The sequence below is a fragment of the Rhinoderma darwinii genome, chromosome 2 (genome assembly GCF_050947455.1).
Source record: "Rhinoderma darwinii isolate aRhiDar2 chromosome 2, aRhiDar2.hap1, whole genome shotgun sequence".
NCBI lineage: Eukaryota > Metazoa > Chordata > Amphibia > Anura > Rhinodermatidae > Rhinoderma > Rhinoderma darwinii.
In genome coordinates, this window is record NC_134688.1 from 307,679,429 (window position 1) to 307,703,949 (window position 24,521).

Here is a 24,521-nt window from a genome sequence, read left to right on the forward strand (position 1 = left end):
GGAGCTTCCGACATGGCTGTCCAATGTCGAGTGATTCCATGGGCTTCCCCAGACCCGGAAACTCCAGGCAGAGCGCTAATAGAGACTCTGCTCCGGGACTCCGGCCCTGGTAAAGCACTTGGCGTCACAGTCCATATATGGACTGTGATGTCCAGTGCAAATCTGGAGTCCTAGGCAGGGTGCCAGCAGAGGCTCTGCTCAGGAACTACAGCTCAGGGAAGCACCTGAAATCACTAGCCATATATGGACAGTGAAGTCAGGAGCAGTGCTGTGAATGGGTCCTTAGAGTGAGGAGGCTCGGGAGCGCGCACGTCAACGTAGAGCCTCCCCCTCGGCAACCCTTCTAAATAGAATCTGTAGCCAGCTTCTGATGTCGCTGGCTGCAAATTCCAAGTGACAGAGATCTGGGACTGTCAAAGTAAGAGAGACGGAGTACCAGGAAGAGTGGAAGGAGGACTACAGCATAGCAGGCTAACGCTTTCAATTAGGTAAGTGTTATATATTGAAAAGTTTTTTTTTTTTATTGTGTTTAAAGGAACACAAATAAAATAGTTTTTCTTTACAGGTACACTTTAAGATTATAGTTGCATGCCTCAGCTGCCCAGAGCATATGTTGTTAGGACGGAAGTCTACAGATAGGCAGCAGGAAGGGGTTCATTCTATTAATTGTCAGTCTCTTTATTTTTTAGGTTCTGTTCAACTGACCGTAATCTAATCTAGTTATGTTCACACAGTGTCACGATGTCCTCCCGCGTTCTATGCCTTCCATTCCATTAGGAGAGCATGATACTGGGTTCGATTCTGGAAGAAGTAGATCAGAAGGATCAGAAAGTAGAGAGCCCAGCAAAGTGCAAACATCTGTGAAGGAGGTTTGTTGTTAATTTGTTCAAATCCGTATTAATTTCCATTTTTGGTTATGGCTGTTTTACCAATACACACAAGTTATGGTCAATGCCTCTAACACGGATGTATTACAGATGAAATTGCATCAGTATTACTCAGGATTACTACTAATGGGCTGTCTTCTAGGCAGGAAATTGAAATACATGGGAGAGCCACTTTCAAAAATTGATGCAATATGGATGAGTTACTGATGAAATAAAGATGTAGTGCGGATCACATCCATATTTTAATCATTCTCCATACACTTCATTGGGCATTTTCCATCCGCAAAACGGATGAAAGTGGTGCATGCTTTGGTCTTAAAATACACACGTATTTTATAAGCCCATGTGAATACTCCTAGATTAACGTTCGCTCCATAATGACAGAAAAAAACCCAGATAGAAAGAATACTGATAAAAATATGGTCCTGTGAAAGGAGCATTTCGGTAACTTTCTTTGTCTTTTAAAGATACTGCAATTTTATCTTCATTCTATGAAAAGGGGCATACTAGTCTGCCTATTTTTAAATTCAGTCAATACGTAAAATCACGTTGCAAGAGAAAAAAAAATTGGTGATCTAAGGGTGAGTTCACACTGAGTTTTTTGCAGGAGGAAAATCTGTTCTAAATTTGCGTTTGGAATTTTGCGGCAGATTTCCTCTGCCTGCACGCTGATTTTCGCTGTGTTTTTCGCCCGCGGCCGTTGAGCGCCGCGGGAATAAAACGCAGTGAAATACGCTTTCTCTGGCTCCCATTGATGTCAGAGGCGTAAGCGCCCGAAGATAGGGCATGTCCCTACTGTGTGTGCATGTGTGTGTGTGTGTGTGTGTGTGTGTGTGTGTGTATATGTAATATATATATATATATATATATATATATATATATATATATATATATATATATATATATAAAATGCCCCTTTAGTGCCCCCATACAGTATAATAATATTTTAATAATATTATAACCCCTTCAAGGACGTAGTATTTTGTCCTCTACTTTTGCCCAGACAGTATTATATCCCCTTAGTGCCATACACAGTATATTCCCCCCTGTAGTTCCCCTACACAATATAATGTCCACTTAGACCTCCACACAGTATAATGCCCCCCTCCCCTGGCTGCCACACACAGCCCCCCCTGTAGATTGTGCTCGACAGCCTCCCTGTACACAGTTCCATAATCCCCCACCTCCTCTTTGTAGACAGTGCCATACAGCCCCCCACCTCCCCCTTGGAGGTAGTGCCACACAACCCCCTTGGAGGTAGTGCCACACAACCCCCTTGGAGGTAGTGCCACACAACCCCCTTGGAGGTAGTGCCACACAACCCCCTTGGAGGTAGTGCCACGCAGCCCCCTTGGAGGTAGTGCCACGCAGCCCCCTTGGAGGTAGTGCCACGCAGCCCCCTTGGAGGTAGTGCCACGCAGCCCCCTTGGAGGTAGTGCCACGCAGCCCCCTTGGAGGTAGTGCCACGCAGCCCCCTTGGAGGTAGTGCCACGCAGCCCCCTTGGAGGTAGTGCCACACAGCCCCCTTGGAGGTAGTGCCACACAGCCCCCTTGGAGGTAGTGCCACACAGCCCCCTTGGAGGTAGTGCCACACAGCCCCCTTGGAGGTAGTGCCACACAGCCCCCTTGGAGGTAGTGCCACACAGCCCCCTTGGAGGTAGTGCCACACAGCCCCCTTGGAGGTAGTGCCACACAGCCCCCTTGGAGGTAGTGCCACACAGCCCCCATGGAGGTAGTGCCACACAGCCCCCATGGAGGTAGTGCCACACAGCCCCCATGGAGGTAGTGCCACACAGCCCCCATGGAGGTAGTGCCACACAGCCCCCATGGAGGTAGTGCCACACAGCCCCCATGGAGGTAGTGCCACACAGCCCCCATGGAGGTAGTGCCACACAGCCCCCATGGAGGTAGTGCCACACAGCCCCCATGGAGGTAGTGCCACACAGCCCCCATGGAGGTAGTGCCCCGCCCCTTCCTGTACATAGCGCCATTGTAGGTCCCTGAAGGAGCAGAATCCCCCTGTGGCCGGGGTTCTGCTCCTGGTCGGAGCGCTTGATGTCTGTCCATATATGGACAGTGACGTCAATGGCGTCTCCTGGATCCGAATCACCGTGCCAGCAACGCTGTGGGGGTGCCATCTGCGGAAACTGCAAATAACCTCCTTCTCACATGCATTTCACACTGAGGAGGAGAGAAAGCACGGCTGTGGTTCAGAAGAGTTTCTCGGAACCCCTGTTGGAAATCACTGGCCTAGTAGATAGCAGGGCTGGGAGATACCTCCCTTCTCTGCAATAGTGTTCAATAGTATCTGCGTCCTTAGGACTCAGATACTACTGAATGTGGCATCGTTGCCGCTGTAGCAGCCACGGCGGATTCTATCGGCGCCGCTGGCCATGGGGGGCGTGCCCGGTGTCGCCGCTAGCAGCCGCTTTGGCTGCTACAGCGGTAGCAACGCCACTGAGAGAAGTCCCCGGGAGGAAAGGCAGCTGCTGAGTCGTCGGGCCTGGGCCCTTCTGAAACACAAGCAGGGGAAGGGAGCCAGCACAGCGCCCTCTTCCACCTGCTGGAGTGATACACCCTGTGCAATGGCACTGCTCGCACACCCCAAAGGCCGGCCCTGCATATATATTTGATCAGTACAATCCAACAAAATGAAGCAAAACGTGTATACAGGTGCAAGGAAGCCTAAGACTGCAAACAATACAATAACCAAACATGCCGACAGCACTCTGCGAACATCAATGCCACCTAAACACTATAAATAGATAAATATGCATTGCTACTGAATCTACTTAAAATAGTGAGGTTCTTAGCGCACATTAGGATCAAATTGTTTGAGCCCACCTGCCACGACAAGAAATCTTTTAGGGTGGAAAAATAAAGAACAAAAATAATGTGGCTGCATAAATATGCACACCCTTAAACGAATACTTTGTTGATTCACCCTTTGACTTTATGCCCGCAATCAGTCTTTTTGGGTAGAAGTCTATCAGCAATGGCACATCTCGACTTGCCCACTCTTCCTAGCAAAAGTGCTCCAAATCTGTCAGATTGCGAGGGCATCTCCCGTGTGCAGCCCACAGATTTCCAATGGGATTCAGGTCTGGGTTCTGGCTGGGCCATTCCAAAACATTGATCTTCTGGTGAAGCCATTCTTTTATTGATTTGTAGGTATGCTTTGGGTCGTTGTTGTGCTGAAAGGTAAAATTCCTCTTCAGCTTTTTAGCAGAGGCCTGCAGGTCCTGTGCCAATATTGACTGATATTCGGAACTTCATAATTCCATCCACCTTGACAAAAGCCCCAGTTCCAGCTGCAGAAAAACAGCTCCAAAGCATAATGCTGTCTCCACCATGCTTCACTGTGGGTATGGTGTTCTTTTGGTGAGGTGCAGTGTTGGCTTTGCTCCAAACATAGCTTTTGGAATTACGGCCCTAAAGTTAACCCCTTAATGACCAGCCTATTTTAGACCTTAATGACCAAGAGCTATAACTTTTTTTTATTTTTGCATCGACATAGCTGAATAAGGTCTTGTTTTTTGCGGGACAAGTTGTATTTTTTAATAGTACCATTTTGGGGTACATATTTATTGATTAACTTTTATTAACTTTTTTTGGGGGGGGAATAGAAAAAAAACAGAAATTTCGCCACTCTTTCACGTCCTAAATCTACGCCGTTTACCGTTTGGTATAAATAACACAATAACTTTATTCAGCGGGTTGTTACGATTGCAACGATACCAAATTTGTATAGATTTTGTTTGTTTTACTACTTTTACACTGTAAAAACACTTACCTTTTTTTCAAAATTATTTGTTTTTGTGTGTCTATTTTTGAAGAGCCATAACTTTTTCTTATTGTTCTACCAATGCAGTTGTATGAGGGCTTTGTTTTTTTTTGCGGGAAGACTTGTAGTTTTTATTGGTACAATTTCGTAGTAGATGCGACTTTTTGGTCACTTTTTATCACGTTTTTTTTTTTTTAAAGTCCGGATTCACACAAAACACCAATTTTTCCATAATTTTTTTTTACGCCGTTCACCGTATGGATTAAATAATGTAATAGCTTTATAGTCGGGGTCGTTACGGACGCGTCGATACCAAATATGCTTAACTTTTTTCACTTTTTGTTTTTTTAATAGTAAAGCCGTTTATAAGGGGAAAAAGTGGGTTTTTCATTTTTTTTTCACTTTTTTTTTGTTAACTTCATTGAACTTTTTTTTTTTTTTTTTTTTTTACTAGTCCCACTAGGGGAATTTAATATGCGATCATCCGATCGCTATTATAATACACTGCAGTACTTTTGGATTGGTTTAAAACAGACAGGCATTTGCTAGGCCATGCCTCTGGCATGACCTAGCAGGCATTCACTACAGGCAGACCTGGGGGCCTTTATTAGGCCCCCGGCTGCCATCGGAGACACAGACACTTGGTGATTTTATCGCCGGATGTCGGTGGGATGAGAGGGAGCTCCCTCCCTCTCTCCAAAACCACTCAGATGCGGCGCACGCTATTGAGCGCCGCATCTGGTGAGATCGATACTAATATCGATCTCACACGTTACCTCTGGTAGCTGAGAGCAGGGAGATTTAACGGCTCCCTGCTCTGTTTAGTTAGTCTGCAGCGCCATAAAAAAGCTTATGCATCAGAATAAAGCCCATTAGAGGCCCGCGTGAAAAGCCGTATTGGCGGTTACTAACTGGTTAAACCTTGGTCTCATCAGACCATGACACGTTTTCCCACATGCTTTTGGCAGACTTGATGTAGGTCTTTGCAACCCATAGCTGGGCTGGGATGTTTTTCTTTGTTAGAAAAGGCTTCAGTCTGGCCACCCTACCCTAAAGGCCAGACGTATGAAAAATATGGGAGACGGTCACAACCTGTACCTGCCAGAAAGTTCTGCAGCTTCTTTAATGTTGTTGTAGGCCTCTTGGTGGCCTCCCGGACTAATTTTCATCCTGTCTTTTCATCAAGTTTTGAGGGACCTCCAGTTCTTGGTATTGTCACTGTTGTGCCAAATGTAATCCACTTCTTGATGACAGCCTTCACTGTGTTCCATGGTATATGTAATGCCTTGGAAATTCTTTGGTACCCTTCTCCTGACTGATACCTTTCAACAATCAGATCCCTTTAATGTGTTGTAAGCTTATTACGGACCACCATGGCTTTTGCTGTCAGATGCATTAAAGAAAATATCAGGAAAATCCTAATAAAACAGCTGAGCTTTATATGAGATTACTCAGAATCACTTTAACCCCTTTAGGACCCAGCCTGTTTTGGCCTTCAGGACACAGCCGACTTTTTTTTCAAATCGGGCATGTGTTACTTTGTGGTAATAACATCGGAATGCTTTTACCTATCCAAGCGATTCTGAGATTGTTTTCTCATGACATGTTGTACTTTGTTAGTGAAAAAAATGTGGTCGATAATTTCGGTATTTATTTCTGAAAAAATGTGCAAAAATTAGCATTTTTCTAAATGTAAACGTATCTGCTTGTAAAACAGATCGTAATACCACGCAAATTAGTTACTAGTTAACATTTCCCATATGTCTACTTTGTTTGCATCGTTTTTTGAACGTCCTTTTATTTTTCTAGGACGTTACAAGGCTTAGAACTTTAGCAGCAATTTCTCATATTTTAAAGAAAATTTCAAAAGGCCATTTATTCAGGGACCAGTTCAGTTCTAAAGTGGCTTTGAGGGCCTTATATGTTAGAAAATCCCCAGAAGTCACCCCATTTAGAAAACTCTCCTACATAATCTGATTGGCGCTGTAATGTAGATAACAGCAGTGGTTTTTATTTTGAAAAACGATCGTCTTTGACCAAGTTATGAGCAATTTTCGATTTACGCTAATGACTTTCTTAATAGACAACTGGGCGTGTTTTTACTGATTGGTCAGCGTCATACACTCCTCTGTACAACGCCCAGTTGGTAAAAAGTAAAAACACGCCCAGTTGTCTATTAAGAACTTTATTCTTCGGTTCGGTACGATTACGGCGATACCGTATGAATATAGATTTTTTTTTTTTATGTTTTGCAGCGTTTGCGCAATATAATCACTTTTTTTTATAAAATTTATTTTCTGTGTCCCCATATTCTGAGAGCCATAACTTTTTTCATTTTTAGTCAAGCTGTGTAAGGGCTTGTTTTCTGCGGGACGGGTTGTAGTTTTTTTATCTGTACTATTTTCGGGTACATGCAACTTTTTGATCACTTTTTATTCTCTATTTTTGGAGGGGTGGTATCCAAAAAATAGCGATTCTGGTGTAGTTTTTGATTTATTTTTTTATTTTTGGGTGGTTTCATCGTGCGGCAAAAATTACGTTCCGAATGCGGCGATACCAATTATGTGTACTTTTTTTTTAATGTGTTCATTTTTTTCCTATGATAAGTCTTAGGCTGGGTTCCCACGAGCACATTAACGTCCATAATGGACGGACGTTTTTCGGCCGGAAGTCCCGGACCGAACTCAGTGCAGGGAGCCGGGCTCCTAGCATCGTAGTTATGTACGACGCTAGGAGTCCCTGCCTCTCCGTGGAACTACTGTCCCGTACTGAAAACATGATTACAGTACGGGACAGTTGCCCTGCAGCGAGGCAGGGACTCCTTGCATCGTACATAACTGTGATGCTAGGAGCCCGGCTCCCTGCAGTGTGTTCGGTCCGGGGCTTGTGGCCAAAATACGTTCCGTCCATTACGGACGTCACATGCTCGTGTGAACCCAGCCTTACTCTGCAATATCGAGTGCACACTAATTTATGCAAAACACATGCGGGGTTAACATGCTCACTACACCCCCTAGGTGAATACCTTGAGGGGTGTAGTTTCCAAAATGGGGTCACTTTTTCGGGGGTTTCCACTGTTTTGGTCCCACAGGGGTTTTGCAAATGCGATATAGCGACCAGAAACCAATCCAGCGAAGTCTGTACTCCGAAAGCCAAATGGTGCTCCTTCCCTTCTGAGCCCTGCCGTGTGCCCAAAAATTAGTTTATGACCACAAATGGGGTATTGCCGTACTCGGGAGAAATTGCTTTACAAATGTTGGGGCTCTTTTTCTCCTTTCTTTTTTGAGAAAATTACAAATTTTGCGCTAAAGCTACCTCTTATTGGAAAATTTTTTTCATTTTCACTGACCAATTCAAGTCAAATCTATGAAACACCCGTGGGGTCAAAATGCTCACTACAGCTCTAGATTAATGCCTCTCCGTCGAACTACTGTCCCGTACTGAAAACATGATTACAGTATGGGACAGTTGTCCTGCAGCGAGGCAGGGACTCCTAGCATCGTACATAACTATGATGCTAGGAGCCCAGCTCTCTGCACTGAGTTCGGTCCGGGACTTCCAGCCGAAATACATCCGTCCATTACGGACGTTAATGTGCTCGTGTGAACCCAGCCTAATAGGAAAAACCGCATTTTTTGTTTATATAACTTATAACTTTTATTTGTACACTTTTTTTAAAACATTTTTATAACTTTTTTTTTTTTTTTTTTACTTGTACCACTAGGGGACATCTAGACTTGCTGCTTTGTTCGCTGCTAGAGTACATTACACTACCTATGTAGTGTAATGTATTCTCGCTGTCATTGTGGCGTGACAGTCACACTGACAGGAAGCCACGGAGGACCGGCCGGAGGCTGCTCCTCCGAGGCCTCTGTACATGGCAACCCAGAGGCCATTGTCTGGCCTCCGATTGCCACGACAAGCATCGGCAGGTCCCACAATCACTTTGTGGGGGCTGCCAATGTGCTTCAAACCTCTTAAATGGGGTGATCGCAATCGGTCGCCGCATTTAAGGGGTTAATTGCCAAAATTAGCGGTGATGGTCCGCTGACCGGCAAGACTGGAGTGGCTCCAGTTCCAGGACACTGTCAAGACTCTGTGCGCCGGGAACCGCTTCGCAACTGTACGTCCTGGTGTGGGAAGCAAGCCCTCTGCAGGATGTACAGTTGCGGCGCAGCGTGGGAATAGGTTAAATAATGGCAGCTGTGTACTGACTACTATTTAACATGAGTTTAAATGTGATTGGCTAATTCTGAACACAAGAAGATCCCCAATTATAAGAGGGTGTTCACACTTATGCAACCACATTATTGTAGTTTTGTTTATTTTTTTTTCTCCTCTAAAAGATTTCAGTTTTCAATGGAATTGTATAGATTATGGGTCACATTAAAGGTGGAATTAGTAACAGGGGTGTGTAGCGTTTGACCCGGCGCTTTGTTGATAGTCATAGCGTAACGTGAACTGACAGGAAACTGTACACATTTAAAACTGAAGGGAAAATTATTTGGAATGAGTAGGATTCGGGATATTAAAATGCTATCATCTGCTCCGCATCCATTGTTTGCAACCACTCCCTTATCTATCAATCAGTATAGATGAAATTTGGAGCAGTTGCCCATAGCAAACTACCGGTGTCTATTTTTCCAACACAATACAGAATTAAAGTAAAAATGTCATTGGTTGCCATGTGTTTGTTGCTGTTGTAGTAATGCAATGTAAATGAATTTTTGAAACCATTAAATTTGCATATCTTCTTATTGAGTGAATTGATTGCGATGAAATAAAAACTAAATGTTACTTCAAGTCGACCCCTATGTTTTTCTAAAAACACTATCCGAATCGGGTCAGTCGTTTTTACGTAATGCGTTTACAAACACAGACAAAAATTATCTTAATGCATTCTGTCACTGATCCTTCATCCCCCCAATTATTTTTTCCCCCACATATTTCAATGTACAGACACGCAAAGTTTACAGTTTTATTACATGTAGATAGAAAAAAAAGTGGTGTGTTTTCTACATCCATCCAATTTTGCATCAAAACATAAAGGGTTATCCAGGATTTCAATGTTGATGGCCTACCCTTAGTATACGCCATCAATATTAAGTTGGATGGGGTCTGAATCTCGCCAATCAGCTACTTGAAGAACCTGCGGTAAACAATGAAGAGGCTAAAGTGGTTGTACAAGCGTTGTCCCTTCAAGCAGTTAATCAAAGGCGGTGCCAAGAGTCAGACCCCCACCGATCTAATATTGATGGCCTGTCCTAAGGATAGACCATCAATTTTAAAATCCTGGATAACCCCTTTAACACTTTAAAGAAAACAAAAAAGTGTCCAGAAGTCTTAAGGGCTGGTTCACACTAAGTTTTTTTTTTTTCTTACACGTTTTTTTGATGCGGAAACCGCGTCGGAAAATGCACGAAAAAACGGCCGAAAATGCCTCCCATTGATTTTAATGAGAGGCAGAGTTTTTTTTTTCCCCGCGAGCGGAAAAACCGTCTTGCGGGAAGAAGCGACATGACCTATCTTTGGGCGTTTACGTCTCTGACTTCCTATTGACATCAATGGGAGGCAGAGAAAGCGTATTTTTCGGCTGCGGGCGAAAAAACCCTGCGAAAAGCGGCGCAAAAAAAATGCAGCAAACGGCGTGCAGGCAGATGAAAATCAGCCTCAAAATTCCCGGCGTGTGAACATAGCCTAAGCCATCAGAGCCTAGTCACACAACACCCCCTAAAAATATGCAGAGTTCATAAATGGGACATATGCCTATGTCAACATTCACATACCTTCACAAAATTATGAATGCTTAAGGCCTCATGCACTCGAACGTGCTTTTGCGGCCGCAGTTCCCCTGAAAATTCACGGGAGAATTGCGGCCCCATAAATTTCTATGGGTCCATGCACACGACCGTGGTTTTCATTGTCCGTGCATTCCCCAGGAGCCTGGACCACAGAAAGAACAGGCATGCCGTGTTCTGCGGTCCAGGCTCAGAGGAAATAATGGACGCGGCCATGTGCACGGCCCACGATTTGCGGATGACACTCCCGCTGACGACCGACCCGAAAATCACGGCCGTGCACATGGCTTACGGTCGTGTTCATGAGGCCTAAGTCCAAAAAACTTTTACATCACAGAGTTGACTAATTGCCTGGTAAGGTACAGGGTGATTAGATAAAAAACTTTTCATCTTATCACTTCTTTACATGACCGTGATTTTGATCTGCAATTACAGACAGTAATTGCGGATCAAAATACTGATCCATTCCTTTCTATGTCCCACTGACACCTTCCTGTATATTTATGATCCGCAAAAATTAGGACATGTCCTAATTTTTGATTTTACGGACCGTGCTCCCATACTTTATAATGGAAGCACAGCCCGCAAATGCAGGTGACTGTTCGCGGCCGGCTATGCCCGTAATGACGGATCGGGATTATGGCTACAGCCGTGTGCAGGGAGTGTTGGGGCTTATGCATATGTAACAGATTTGCTGCAGAAAATTTCCGCAGCATTTATGCATCAACTAGAAGTCAATCTTCTGCAGAAAATCTGCACCATGTCTAGCTATTTGTACTGCGGAAAATAGTGTGGATTTTTGCTGAGGTTTTTGGTGCGTTTTTTTTAATTTATTTATTTATTTTTTATTTTTTCCAAGGGCTGTGTGAATATTTCTTCTTCCTGTGATGTCCTTTCCACCCCCAGTAAGAAATTCTGCAGCGTTTCCGCAGCAAATTACTCAGTACGCAGGAAATTAGTCCACTTTCCGGACCAATAATTAACTTTCTGCGGATCTAAAATTACGCACCGTAGGTGAATTTTTCTGCAGCGTGTGGGTGACTTTTGTTAAATCACACTCACTATGCTGCTACTGTATTTTCTGTCTGCTATTCCGGATGGAAAATATGCCGCAAATCCGTTGGGTGGACAAGCCCTAAATGTGTTAATCAGAGAGCACATATCCTCTCTGATTGGTAAGTGTGGGTTTCTACCTACCCAACACATTCAAAACTTCCTGTATTACACCCCTGGGGGCCACTTGAAGGCTGTACAGGTGGAGACTGGGTGTGATCTTCCTTCTGTCACTTGCAGCTACCCCCCCCCCTCCCTTTCTTAAGATAAGTCAGCTGACTATCTAATTTGTATCCCCCATATACATTAGTCAGCCGACTTCTCTCCTGACTGTCCCACAACGACAGATGTGAAATACATGACCGATCCTTTTTTCCCACTAGAGATAAGCCGGTCTAGCAACAGCTAATTACTCTGTCCCCATTAAAAACATGCATTCTTGGCCAAGCTATTAGCTGACCACCTAAAGTATTTAGCCGACTTTATACCAGAACCAGGAAGTACGTTTTCATCCTGCTCCCCAACTTCAAATGCGGCTCTGCTCCAAATTCATCTACAATTTGTTCCTTGCTTAGTCAAGTCCTAAACCAGTTCAACTGTAGAGGTGATGCCTTTTTTCTGTTCTGTTTTCTGCCGCTTTAATTACAGTATTGTCTCTCAGGCTTCGTTCACATCTGCGTTGAAGGCTCCTTTATCGGATTCCTCAAAAAGTGATACATCTCTATATCTTTGCATGTTTGCGTTTTGGTTTTCGCCGATTGGTCAAAACGAAAACTTCATAAAAAAAAGTTAGTCTTACATTCCTGACTTTAAAATAACAACACTGTGCCCAAAGGAAAAAAAAGGCTTTTTTTTTTTTCCAATTAAAACCATATCCGGTATTTATGTTCTGCTGCAATTTTACAAATTAGCCAATATGAGTATATTTCATTAACAGTAGTAGTAGTTTTGGTTTTATCATACACCATTGGGTTTTGTGATAATACATAAATAGTAACCAAGTAATTGGAGCATTCTAGGTATTATCTTCTCGCTTTAACCTATGTAAAATGTATTATTAACCGGCACCAACAGAATTCATCAAATGTAGCAGATCAGACTAAAGAAATCAAGTCAATATGTTCATATTCAAATTACCCTCATACTGTTGTCATGAGTAGACAATAAATTCTAGGTAGCATAGTTATACAAGTTAAAGACACGACCTGCAATTCTTAAAAAAAAACAAAACACAAACTATTTATATAAATTTTTTGTTTGTAGTAAATAGGAGTTCATGTTCTAGTTTTTTTGCATTGACATTCTGTATATTTATACATACTGTATTAATAAGGTCATATCGAAATTGTTTTTTTTTTTTATACCCCGGCCATATGCAATTAGAAACACATATCTATATTCTATATGAATTTTTTTTAATCTATCTAGTTCTCTTATTTAAACGTAGGGATTATGCCTTACAATGGTTTTGTAGAAGGACGATACAGTCGAATACAGAAGTATTTAGACAGGGATACAGCAGGGACAGTAGATGGCTTTAAAAAAGGGTTAGATAATTTCCTAGAACAAAAAAATATTAGCTCCTATGTGTAGAAATGTTTCCTTCCCTTTTCCCGTCCCTTAGTTGAACTTGATGGACATGTGTCTTTTTTCAGCCGTACTAACTATGTAACTATGATACAAAGTTAAACCCTTAACCCCTTCCCGCTCCTGGACTTACTATTAGGTCATAGTAACTATAGCGTTCGCGCTCCATGACCTAATAGTACGTCTCGGGAGTAACAGCCGTTTCGGCCGTCCTCCCGACACATACAGGAGCTGTGACAGCTGCTGTCTTGTTCAGCAGCTGTCACAGCTCCTACAGCGGGGACCGATCGCTGTGTCCCCGCTGATTAACCCCTTAAAAGCCGCGTTCTATAGAGATCGCAGTTTTTTAGGGGTTAAGCTGCCATCGCCGGCCTGCTACACGATAGCGGCCAAGGATGGTGACTATGGCAACCGGACACCAAACAATGGCGTCCGGCTATGCCATAGACGGAAGCCTAGACCCACTAAGCTTGCTGTCAGCGAGTAGCTGATAGTTCTAATACACTGCACTACGCATGTAGTGCAGTGTATTAGAATAGCGATCAGGGCCTCCTGCCCTCATGTCCCCTAGTGGGACAAAGTAATACAGTAAAAAAGATGTGTAAAAATAAGAAAAGTAAAAATCCCCCTTTTTCCCTTATCAGTCATTTATTATTAATAAAAATATATAAGCAAACAAATAAACTATACATAATTGGTATTGCCGCGTCCGTAACGGCCTGAACTACAAAATAATTTCGTCGTTTATCCCGCACGGTGAACGCCGTAAAAGAAAATAATAAGAAACCGTACCACAATAACAATTGTTTGGTCACTTCACCTCCCAAAAAATGGAATAAAAAGAGATCAAAAAGTCGCATGTACCGAAAAATGGTACTGATTGAAACTACAGTTCGTTACGCAAAAAATAAGTCCTCGCACAGCTTTATTGATGGAAAAATAAAAACGTTATGGCTCTTAGAATAAAGTAACACAAAAAGTGAATGATTTTTTACCAAACGTATTATTTTGTGCAAACGCCATAAGACATTAAAAAAAACTAAACATCTGGTATCGCCGTAATCGTATCGCCCCGCAGAATAAAGAGTATGCCATTTATAGCGCACGGTGAACGCTGTAAAAAAAATAGAATAAAAAAACAATAGTAGAATTGCTGTTTTTTAGTCACCACGCCACCTAAAAATAGAATAAAAACTGATCAAAAAGCCGCATGCACCCCAAGAAAACTACAATGGATTCCTCAGGGGGTCTAGTTTCCAAATTGGGGTCACTTTTGGGGGGTTTCCAATGTTTTGGCACCACAAGACCTCTTCAAACCGGACATGGTGCCTAATAAAAAAGAGGCCTCAAAATCCACTAACTTTCTACATGCTGTTGTGAATACTTTGAGGGGTCTAGTTTCTAAAATGGGGTGTTTGATAGGGGTTTCTAATATATGGGCCCCTCAAAGCAACTTCAGAACTGAACTGTAACCTAAAAAAATAAATAAATGAGGCAATACTTCTTACATTATACTGATAATGAGCCGTGCCCACCCCGAGATGACCCCAGTTTTGACCGTTTGTATAAACAGAGACCCCTATTAGACCGTTTCAGTGCCGGTTTTCCAAAGCATTCACCCCCAAGAAGTGTATTTCTATTGAGGAGTCCCTGGTACATTTTAAAGGGAGGGTTCAATTCCACCAGTACCTGCCGGGTAAGAGGGCAAGGTATGGCGTGAAGATGTCTAAGCTGTGCGAGAGTGCATCAGGGTATACCTACAGGTTTAGGATATATGAAGGAAAGGCCACCCCCAAAACAGACTGCATCCTGGACTACAGTAGGTACATGGGAGGGATGGACTTGTCAGATCAAATCCTGAAGCCCTACAGCGCCATGCGGTGTGGTATAAGAAGCTGGCCGGGCACATCATACAGATGGCTTTGTACAATGCGTACGTGCTACGTTGATGTGCAGGCCAGACGGGAACTTTCCTGGAATTTCAAGAGGTGATTATCAAGAACCTAATCTTTAGGGACCAAGAAGGGGGGGCACCCAGTACTTCTGGAAGCGGGGCCACACGCATCGTACCAGGGCGGCAACACTTTCCAGGAGAAGTTCCCCAAACTTGCAAGAAGGGAAAAAGTCAAAAGAGGTGCAAAGTCTGCTATAAGGGATGACACAATATATCAATGTGACACGTGTCCCGAATAACCAGAGCTCTGTATGAAAGAGTGTTTTAAAATTTATCATACATCCCTTGGTTTATAATTTACCCCAATTTTACTAACCCTGATGCACTCCGCACAGCTTATCCCCCCTCGTCTTTCCCCTCTGAGCCCTGCTGTGTGCCCAGGCAGCTGATAACAGCCATATGTAGGGTATTGCCATACCCGGGAGAACCCACATTACAGTTTATGGGGTGTAGGTCTCCGATCAAAATGCTCACTACACCTCTAGATGAATGCCTTAAGGGTGTAGTTTTTAAAACGGGGGCACTTCTTGCGGGTTTCAACTGTACTGGTACCTCAGGTGCTTCTGCATACATGACTTCGCACTAGAAAATCCCCAGTAGGCCAAATGGTGGTCCTTTCCTTCTGAGCCCTCCCATGGGCCCAAACGGCAGTTTATCACCACAAATGGGGTTTTGCGGCACTCAGAACAAATTGCGCAACAGAATGGGGTATTTTGTTTCTTGTGAAAATAAGAAATTTTCAGCCAAAACTACATATTTGAAAAAAATAATTTTGTTTTCATTCCCAGCCCAATTTAAATAAGTTCTGTGAAAAAACTATGGGGTCAAAATGGTCACAACACCCATAAATGAATTCCTTGAGGGGTGTAGTTTCCAAAATGGGGTCACTTCTGGCGGGTTTCCATTGCTTTGATACCTCTGATTCTCTTCAAATGCGACATGGCACCCGAAAACCAATCCAGCAAAATCTGTACTCCAACAAACACATAGCGCTCCTTTCCTTCTGAGCCTTCCCATGAGCCAAAACGGCAGTTTATCACCACAAATGGGGTATTGCCACACTAAGGACAAATTGGGCAACAAAATGGGGTATTTTGTTCCCTGTGAAAATAAGAAATTTTGATCACAAATGACATTTTATTGGAAAAAACTATATTTTTTTCATTTCACAGCCCAATTCAAATACGTGCTGTGAAAAAACTGTGCCGTCAAAATGGTAACAACAACCATAAATGAATTCCTTGAGGGGTGTAGTTTCCAAAATGGGGTCACTATTGGGGGATTCCTACTGTTTTGGCACCTCAATACCGCTTCAAACCTGGCATGCTGCCTAAAATATATTCTAATAAAAAAGAGGACTCAAAATGCACTAGGTGCTTCTTTGCTTCTAGGGCTTGTGTTTTAGTCCACGAGCGCAGTAGGGCCACATGTGGGACATTTCTAAAAACTGCAGAATCTGGACAATACATATTTAGTAGTGTTTCTCTGGTAAAACCTTCTGTGTTACAGAAAAAAAAATGAATAAAATTGAAACCGGAAGTCGCGGCCGGACAGTAATATTACTACTTCCGGTCGCGGCTTCCGGACTTGTGCACATGGAGCAGCGGCAGCAGACGGAGCGGATGGACCGGATTGAGCGGCGGCGACTGGAGCAGGTAAGGGATTTCTATGTATGTTTGTGTTTCAGTGTGTGTTTACTACTGTATGTAAACCTACTACACTGTGTGTTAGCTCAAAAAATGGCGACACACAGTGTAGGAGGTTAGACCGTTCAAACCCCTCGTTTCTCCCGGCACTAGCCAGGATAAAGGAGGGGGGGATTCTGAGAGCTCACTAGAGCGAGGGATTTTTACCCAATTTTGCAGCATAAAGCAATGTGGTTGCTTTACCACATGCAATGCTGCAATTTTGGGAATGGCTCCATCTAGTGACCAGCAATGGAAAATATTATAAATTAGAATCCAATTGAATCCAATTTATAATATTTTCTGACTCGTGAAAAAAAAAAAAAAAAATTAGAACAATGTTTAATCACCTACACACTAATTGTTTAACTAAAAAAAACAAACCTGTTTTGCTGGCAACACATTCCCTTTAAGGGGTTAAGGACGCAGCCTAGTTTGGGCCTTAAGGCTCAGAGCCCATTTTTCAAATCTGACACATTTCACTTTATGTGGTAATAACGTCGGAATACTTAAACCTATCCAAGCGATTCTGGGATTGTTTTCTCATGACACATTGGGCTTTATGTTAGTGGTAAAATTTGGATGATATATTCAGTGTTTATTGGTGAAAAATTGCAAAATTTAGAGAATCTATAAAAAATAGAATTTTTCAGAATTTAAATGCATCTGCTTGATGGTTATACAACCCGAAATAGTTACTAGTTCACATTTCCCATATGTCTACTTTAGATTGGCTTAGTTTTTTGAACATTCTTTTATTTTTCTTGGACGTTGCAAGGCTTAGAACATAAACAGCAGTTTCTCATATTTTTAAGAAAATTTCAAAAGCCTTTTTTTTAAGGTACCTGTTCGGTTCCGAAGTGGCTTTGAGGGGCCTATGTATTAGAAACCCAGATAAAACACCATTTTGAAAACTAGACCCCTCAAAGTATTCAAAACAGCATTTAGAAAGTTTATTTAACCCTTTAGGCATTTCACAGGAATTAAAGCAAATTTCTGTAACACAGAAGGTTTTACCAGAGAAACACTACTAAATACGTGTTGCCCAGATTTTGCAGTTTTTAGAAATGTCCCACATGTGTCTCTAGTGTGCCACTAGACTAAAACACAAGCCCCAGAAGCAAAGAAGGACCTAGTACATTTTGAGGCCTCTTTTTTTATTATGATGTTTTAGGCAGCATGCCAGGTTTGAAGAGGTGTTGAGGTGCCAAAACAGTAGGAATCCCCCAAAAGTGACCCCATTTTGGAAATTACACCCCTCAAGGAATTAATTTATGGTTGTTGTTACCATTTTGACCCCACCGTTTTTACACAGCACGTATTTGAATTGGGCTGTGAAATTAAAAAAATGAAATATTTTCCAATAAGATGTCATTTTTCATCATTTGTGGCGATAAACTGCCGTTTGGGCGCATGGGAGGCCTCAGAAGGGAAGGAGAGCTGTGTGTTCTTTGTAGTGCAGATTTTGCTGGATTGGTTTTTGGGTGCCATGTCGCATTTGCAGAGCCCCAGAGGTATCAAAGCAATTGAAACCCACCAGAAGTGACCCCATTTTGGAAACTACACCCCTCAAGGAATTCGTTTATGGGTGTTGTGACCTTTTTGACCCCATAGTTTTTTCACAGAACTTATTTGAATTGGGCTGGGAATTAAAACAAAATTAATTGTTTCCAATAATATGTAGTTTTAGCTAAAAATTTCTTATTTTCACAAGATCTAAAATGCTAAATTTTATTGCCCAATTTGTTCTGAGTGTGGCAATACCCCATTTGTGGTGATAAACTGCCGTTTGGGCCCATGGGAGGGACCACCATTTGGCATACTGGAGATTTTCTGGTGCGAAGTTATGTATGCAGAAGCCCCTGAAGTACCAGTACAGTTGAAACCCCCAAGAAGTGACCCCGTTTTAAAAACTACACCCCTTAAGGTATTCATCTAGAGGTGTAGTGATAATTTTGACCGGAGACATACACCCCATAAACTGTAATGTGGGTTCTCACGGGTATGGCAATACCCTCAATGTGGCTGTTAGCTGCCTGGGCACACAGCAGGGCTCAGAAGGGAAAGGTGAGGGGGATAAGCTGTGCGGAGTGCATCAGGGTAAGTAAAACTGGGGTAGATTAAAAATCAAGGGATGTATGATTTATTTTAAAACACTCTTTCATACAGAGCCTTGGTTTTTCGGGACGTGTCACATTGATATATTGTGTCCTCCCTTATCCCCCTCTTATAGCAGACTTTGCACCTCTTTTGACTTTTTCCCTTCTTGCCAGTTTGGGGAACTTCTCCTGAAAAGTGTTGCCCTGGTACGATGCGTGTGGCCTCGCTTCCAGAAGTACTAGCTTCCGTCGAAGGCATAGCCGGACGCCATTGTTAGGTGTCCGGTTGCCGTAGTCCCCATCGCCGGCCGTTATCGCGTAGCAGGCCGGCGATGGTAGCCTAAGAAGCCACGATCGCTATTGAATGCAGCTTTTAAGGGGTTAATCAGTGGGACACAGCAATCGGTCCCCGCTATAGGAGCTGCGGCAACCGCTGTACAAGATAGCAGCTGTCACAGCTCCTGCATGTGTCGGGAAGATGGCCGAAATTGCCGTTACTCCCGTGACGTACTATTCCGTCATGGAGCGCAAACGGGATTGTTTCCATGATGGAATAGTACGTCACTGAGCGTTAAGGGCTTAATACTAGCCTCTGTACGCCACCTCATTGAATTTAAGATAAAACCATAAAGATGTGATTTAAGTTTCGAGTTTTGGCTTTAAATGAAGGCGTTTAACAAAAATATGACATAACACGTTTAGGAATTACAGCCATTTTTTACATTTCTCCTCCATTTTCAGAGACTTAAAAGTAATCAGACAATTGACTGTTAAGCAGTTTCATGGCCGGGTGTGGCCTGTTCCCTACTTATTTCATGACAAATTAAGCAGATAAAATGTCTGGTGCTGATTTCAAGTGTTGAATTTGCATCTGGTTGTTGTTCATAGGAACTCTGACTATGCAGTTTAAAGAGGTGTCCGTGCAAGTGAAGGAGACCATTAGGCTGAAAAAAAGCAAAATAAACCTATCGGAGAGATAGAAACTTTAGGATTCGCAAATTAACAATTTGGTACTTTCTTAAAACGATGGTGATCACAACACCACCAAAAATTCTGGAAGACAACTAAAATAGATGATAGCAGAATTCATTCCTCGGTAAAGAAAAACCCCTTCACACCATCCAACTAAAAGTCAAGTCGATGAGGTTGACGTGTCATTGTCAAGTCAAGCAATAACTTAGTCGACTACGCTATTCATTCCGTCAAAATGATGGAATCGTTGCACAACTGAGACAAACAATTTGCAACCGGATCCGTCACCATTGAAATCAATGGTGATGCAAATGGGAATCTATGGTTTCCATTTGTTTGTCAGGGCTCCGTTCTGACGGTAAGCTCTGACGGAACGTTCGAACGGAGCCCTGTCGCAGATGTGAACAAAGTCTGACACTTTACTCAAACGTTAAAAAATAAAAAAAAGCCGCCAAGTTCTGGAACAAGGTACTGTGGACTGATGAATCTGAGATTACCTTGTACCAGAATGATGGAAAGAGAACATTATGGAGACGGAAAGTAAGGACTCATGATCCGAAAAATACCACCTCATCTGTAAAAACACGGTGGAGGCAGTGTTATGTCATGGGCATGTATGTTCTGGTCAGTTTAATGGTGTAAAAAAAGTCGCAAGAAGGGTTTTTACGCCCCCCTTTTGCCAGAAGGAGGCGTAACTTAACAAAATAGGTAGCCAAACTTATTGTTTATGCCAGAAAACTGTCGTAAATTATAGTGGAAACATATGCCAGTTAACCACTCCACTTCACTTCTCCCCTTCCGAGTCCTCTGAGCATGCCGTGGCTCATACAACATACTCATAATGAGCGGCTTCAAGGCGTTGTATGTGAAGCAGCACTCAGGACGTAGAGTGCTTCATTGCATATAAGGCCCTGATTCTATTCGATGTCAAGAACCTGTATGAGCCGCAGCATGCTTAGGAGACCCAGAGGGGAGGAGGAAAGAGGTAAGTCTAATTTATTTTTCTTAATTTTAGCTTCGACTGGGGGGGAATAGATGGCGCACAGCCGCGGTCGTTACGCCAATTGTGGTGCACGGCCAGCAGAATGATGCAACAGCTTTATTTAGAGGCGTGCACTTCTTAATGAATCTGTCAAATCTTACTACTCCAGCGGAGCAGAAAGTGAAGACTAGAGTATGAAACACCAGTCTGCGTAAACCTGCCCCATTGACTGTACAGGATGTGCATGCAAGTTTTAAAAATAATCCTTATATTTATTATCTTTAGTTGTCCAATTACTTTTGAGCCTGTGAAAATGGAGGGACTTTTGAATAAATGTCTAATGTCTTAATGGTTAATGCAATATTTTTGTTAAACCCACTTGGATTAAAGCTGAAAGTCTACACTTCCATCACCTCTTCATTGCTTTGTTTCAAATACATTGTGGTGGTGTACAGAGGATGAAAATTGTCACTTTGCCACTTCGATACCCCGGTGTTTGCAGCGTCTTTCCTGTTACTCCTCTAACGCTCCCCTTTTTAGGATATAAACCATGATAACTTTTGTTAAAATAAAGAATAAAAAATATATAATTGTCACTATCCAATTACTTCTTAGCTCGACTGAAAGTAATCTTACATGTGTTTCTCCAAGCAGTATTCCATATTATGTATATGCAGTAATACTATTCTTTTCATCTAGGAGGATAACTTTACATTCATTTTCTCACTTCTTAGAGGGGCGTGGGGAGTTTTTACCTCATAAAAGCACCAGACTCATGTCTTCTGTATTATTTAATCTCTCCTATTAGCCAGACAGCACATTATTTTTTGTAGAGCGGACCTGTCCCTGTAACGTGCTGCCTTTACATAGGGCAGCATATCCAGGTGACTCATCTGCTTTAAGAATTACGGTGTCTAATATCCATTTATTTAATTTTGCTGCTTTTGGGTTTTCCACAATTTTTAGTTTCCTTTACTGCATTTTCAGGAAGAAGCTAAATTAATCTTGCGGCCACCCAGTTTGGCTACTTCATATGCTCCCCTACAAAATTGGCAGCACCAACCGGAAAAGCTAATATTTGAGTCATGCGGCTATGAAGCCAGTGTGAGTATTATCTGTGAAGTTTTATGTGTAATGCAATTCAAATGTTATTTTGTGTCTTTATGAATTTTCATGATCAAATGAGGGCTGGACAAATTCCTGTCAACATGGTGACTAATGTAGGATTGGCTGTTGAAAAGTATCCAGGTTGCAACAGGCTTTTTGTTCTACATTTTCCAGTAAGTAAAAGTGAAAACAATTGTTCGACTTGGGCTATCCAGCTGCTGTATCACTGAAAGTTTAGGAGCACAACTGTTCTTATGAAAGCAAAATAATCTTTTTTCATTTATAAGGCCTGTGTGCTGCCTGTCTGGACTTCCATTGGTACATTTTATATTAGTCTATACACTGATCTTTGATGAGAAGAGCTGAAAGGACACATCGCTTAGCCAAGTGCTTCTGACCCCTTGTTCTAGCCATAGTTTTAGCATCCTGGTGCAGAGATATAACTGACATATATGTATGACTTGTCAGAAGTTTTGTAACTGGACAGTTACCCTTTAATTCTCTAAACATTTTGCTGAAAGGTGCAATGTGAGTGCGCTCTCAAACTCCATATGTTTCCATTCATGCAACTTTGTGTCACAAATTGATTATTTACAAAAGTTGCGTGAAATTTCTAGTCTGACTAAAAAGCTGACTCAAGCCCCCTTCACACGGCTATGCCCGTAATCACGGCCGGTTAATTAATTACGGGCATGTCCGGCAGCGGACAGTCACCCATATTTGCGGGCCGTGCTCCCATTATAACGTATAGGAGCACGGTCCGTAAAATGAAAAAATAGAACATGTCCTATTTTTTGCGGGTCATTTCTATTTTCGCACAGACCCCTTCCTGTATATTTACGGGAAGGTGTCCGGGCCGTATAAATGACCCGCAAAAAATAGGACGTGTTCTATTTTTTGACTTGACGGACCGTGTTCCCATACGTTATAATGGAAGCACGGCCCGCAAATGCAGGTGACTGTCCACGGCCGGCCATGCCTGTAATCACCAGCCGGCCGTGTGCATGGGGCCTTAAGCAGAACCATCATTCACAAGAGACCTTCCAGAAAGTGTAAAAACATCTAAAAATACAAAAACAAACAAAAAAAGACAGCATTTTAACCCCTTAGTGACCAGCCCATTTTAGGCCTTAATGACCAAGCTATTTTATTCGTTTTTCTATAGTCGCATTCAAAGAGCTATAACGTTTTTATTTTTTCGTCTACATAGCTGTATGAGGACTTGTTTTTTGCGGGATTAGTTGTGCTTTTTAATGGCACCATTTTTGGGTACATATAATTTTTATATTAACTTTTATTAAACTTTTTGGGGGGGATTATAAAAAAAAACTGAAATTCCGCCATTGTTCTATGCGTTTTTAAATTGACGCCGTTCACTGTGCGACGTAATTAACATGTTACCTTTATTCTATGGGTCGGTACGATCACGGCGATACCACATATGTGGAGGTTTTTTTATGTTTTACGACTTTTGCACAATAAAAACACTTTTGAACTAAAATTATTTGTTTTTGCATCGTCGCTTTCCAAGAGCCGTAATTTTTTTATTTTTCCATCAATGTAGTGATTTTTTGGGCTTGTTTTCTGCGGGACAAGACGTAGTTTTGAATGGTACTGTTTTGGGGTACATGGGACTTATTGATTCATTTTTATTATGACTTTTTTGGGGGGCAATGGAAAAAAATTGCAATTTTGCCATAGTTTTTGGCGTTTTTTTTTTACGGTGTTCACTTTGCGGTTTAAATGACATATTAACTTTATTAATGGAGTCATTACGGTCGCGGCGATACCACATATGTGTACTTTTTTTTTTTTTTTACACTTTTACTAAATAAAACCACTTTTTATGGAAAAAAATGGTTTTATTTATTTTTTTACTGTACTTTTTATTAATAATATTTATTTCACTTTGATGACTGATTTTATTAGTCCCACTAGGGGACTTTACTGTGCGATGTTCCGATCGCTGCTATAATGCTTTGGTATACTTCGTATACCAGAGCATTATTGCCTGTCAGTGTAAATCTGACAGGCAATCTGTTAGGACGTGCCTCCGGCAAACGCTGATGCTGCTGCAGAATCAACTGTAGCCTCTGGTGCCGATGTGGCCGTCACGATGCAGGACCTGTGAGTGACGTCACAGATCTGCACTGTCAGAAGCTGGGCGTTCTGAAGAGAAGAGGATGATACTTCTCATCAGAATGCCCAGCTAGTGAAAGTATTAAAAACGCCCCGATGTACGCACATAATACACACCCACTTGGACTTTTACTTTTAAACACACCCACTTGGACTTTTGCAAGCCTCATTTGCATAACTACAAAAATGGTCATAACTTGGCCAAAAATGCTCGTTTTTTAAAAATAAAAACGTTACTGTAATCTACATTGCAGCGCCTATCTGCTGCAATAGCAGATAGGGGTTGCAAAATCTGGTGACAGAGCCTCTTTAAACTACATCCTTCATCCATAGACTATTATGGTATCCGTTTAACGGATACATAATAAAAAGCCCATAATGTACACATTTAACGGATAACTATAACGTTTGGAAAATATCACCAATAGAATACCATGTTCCCGATGTAGCCTCCCGACGGAGGCCTAAAAGATT

The 24,521-nt window shown here is 42.3% G+C and overlaps 1 protein-coding gene across 3 annotated transcripts in view; it reads left to right on the top strand.

The window, feature by feature from the left end:
• Positions 1 to 24,521, top strand: part of ANKS1A (ankyrin repeat and sterile alpha motif domain containing 1A) — a 248,160-nt gene that overhangs the window by 139,913 nt on the left and 83,726 nt on the right. For all 3 annotated transcript variants that reach the window (XM_075853521.1, XM_075853522.1, XM_075853523.1), the window contains 2 exons: positions 735 to 869; positions 21,789 to 21,905. In XM_075853521.1, coding sequence (XP_075709636.1) covers positions 735 to 869; positions 21,789 to 21,905 — 252 coding nt within the window. The remainder of the gene's footprint in view (positions 1 to 734; positions 870 to 21,788; positions 21,906 to 24,521) is intronic.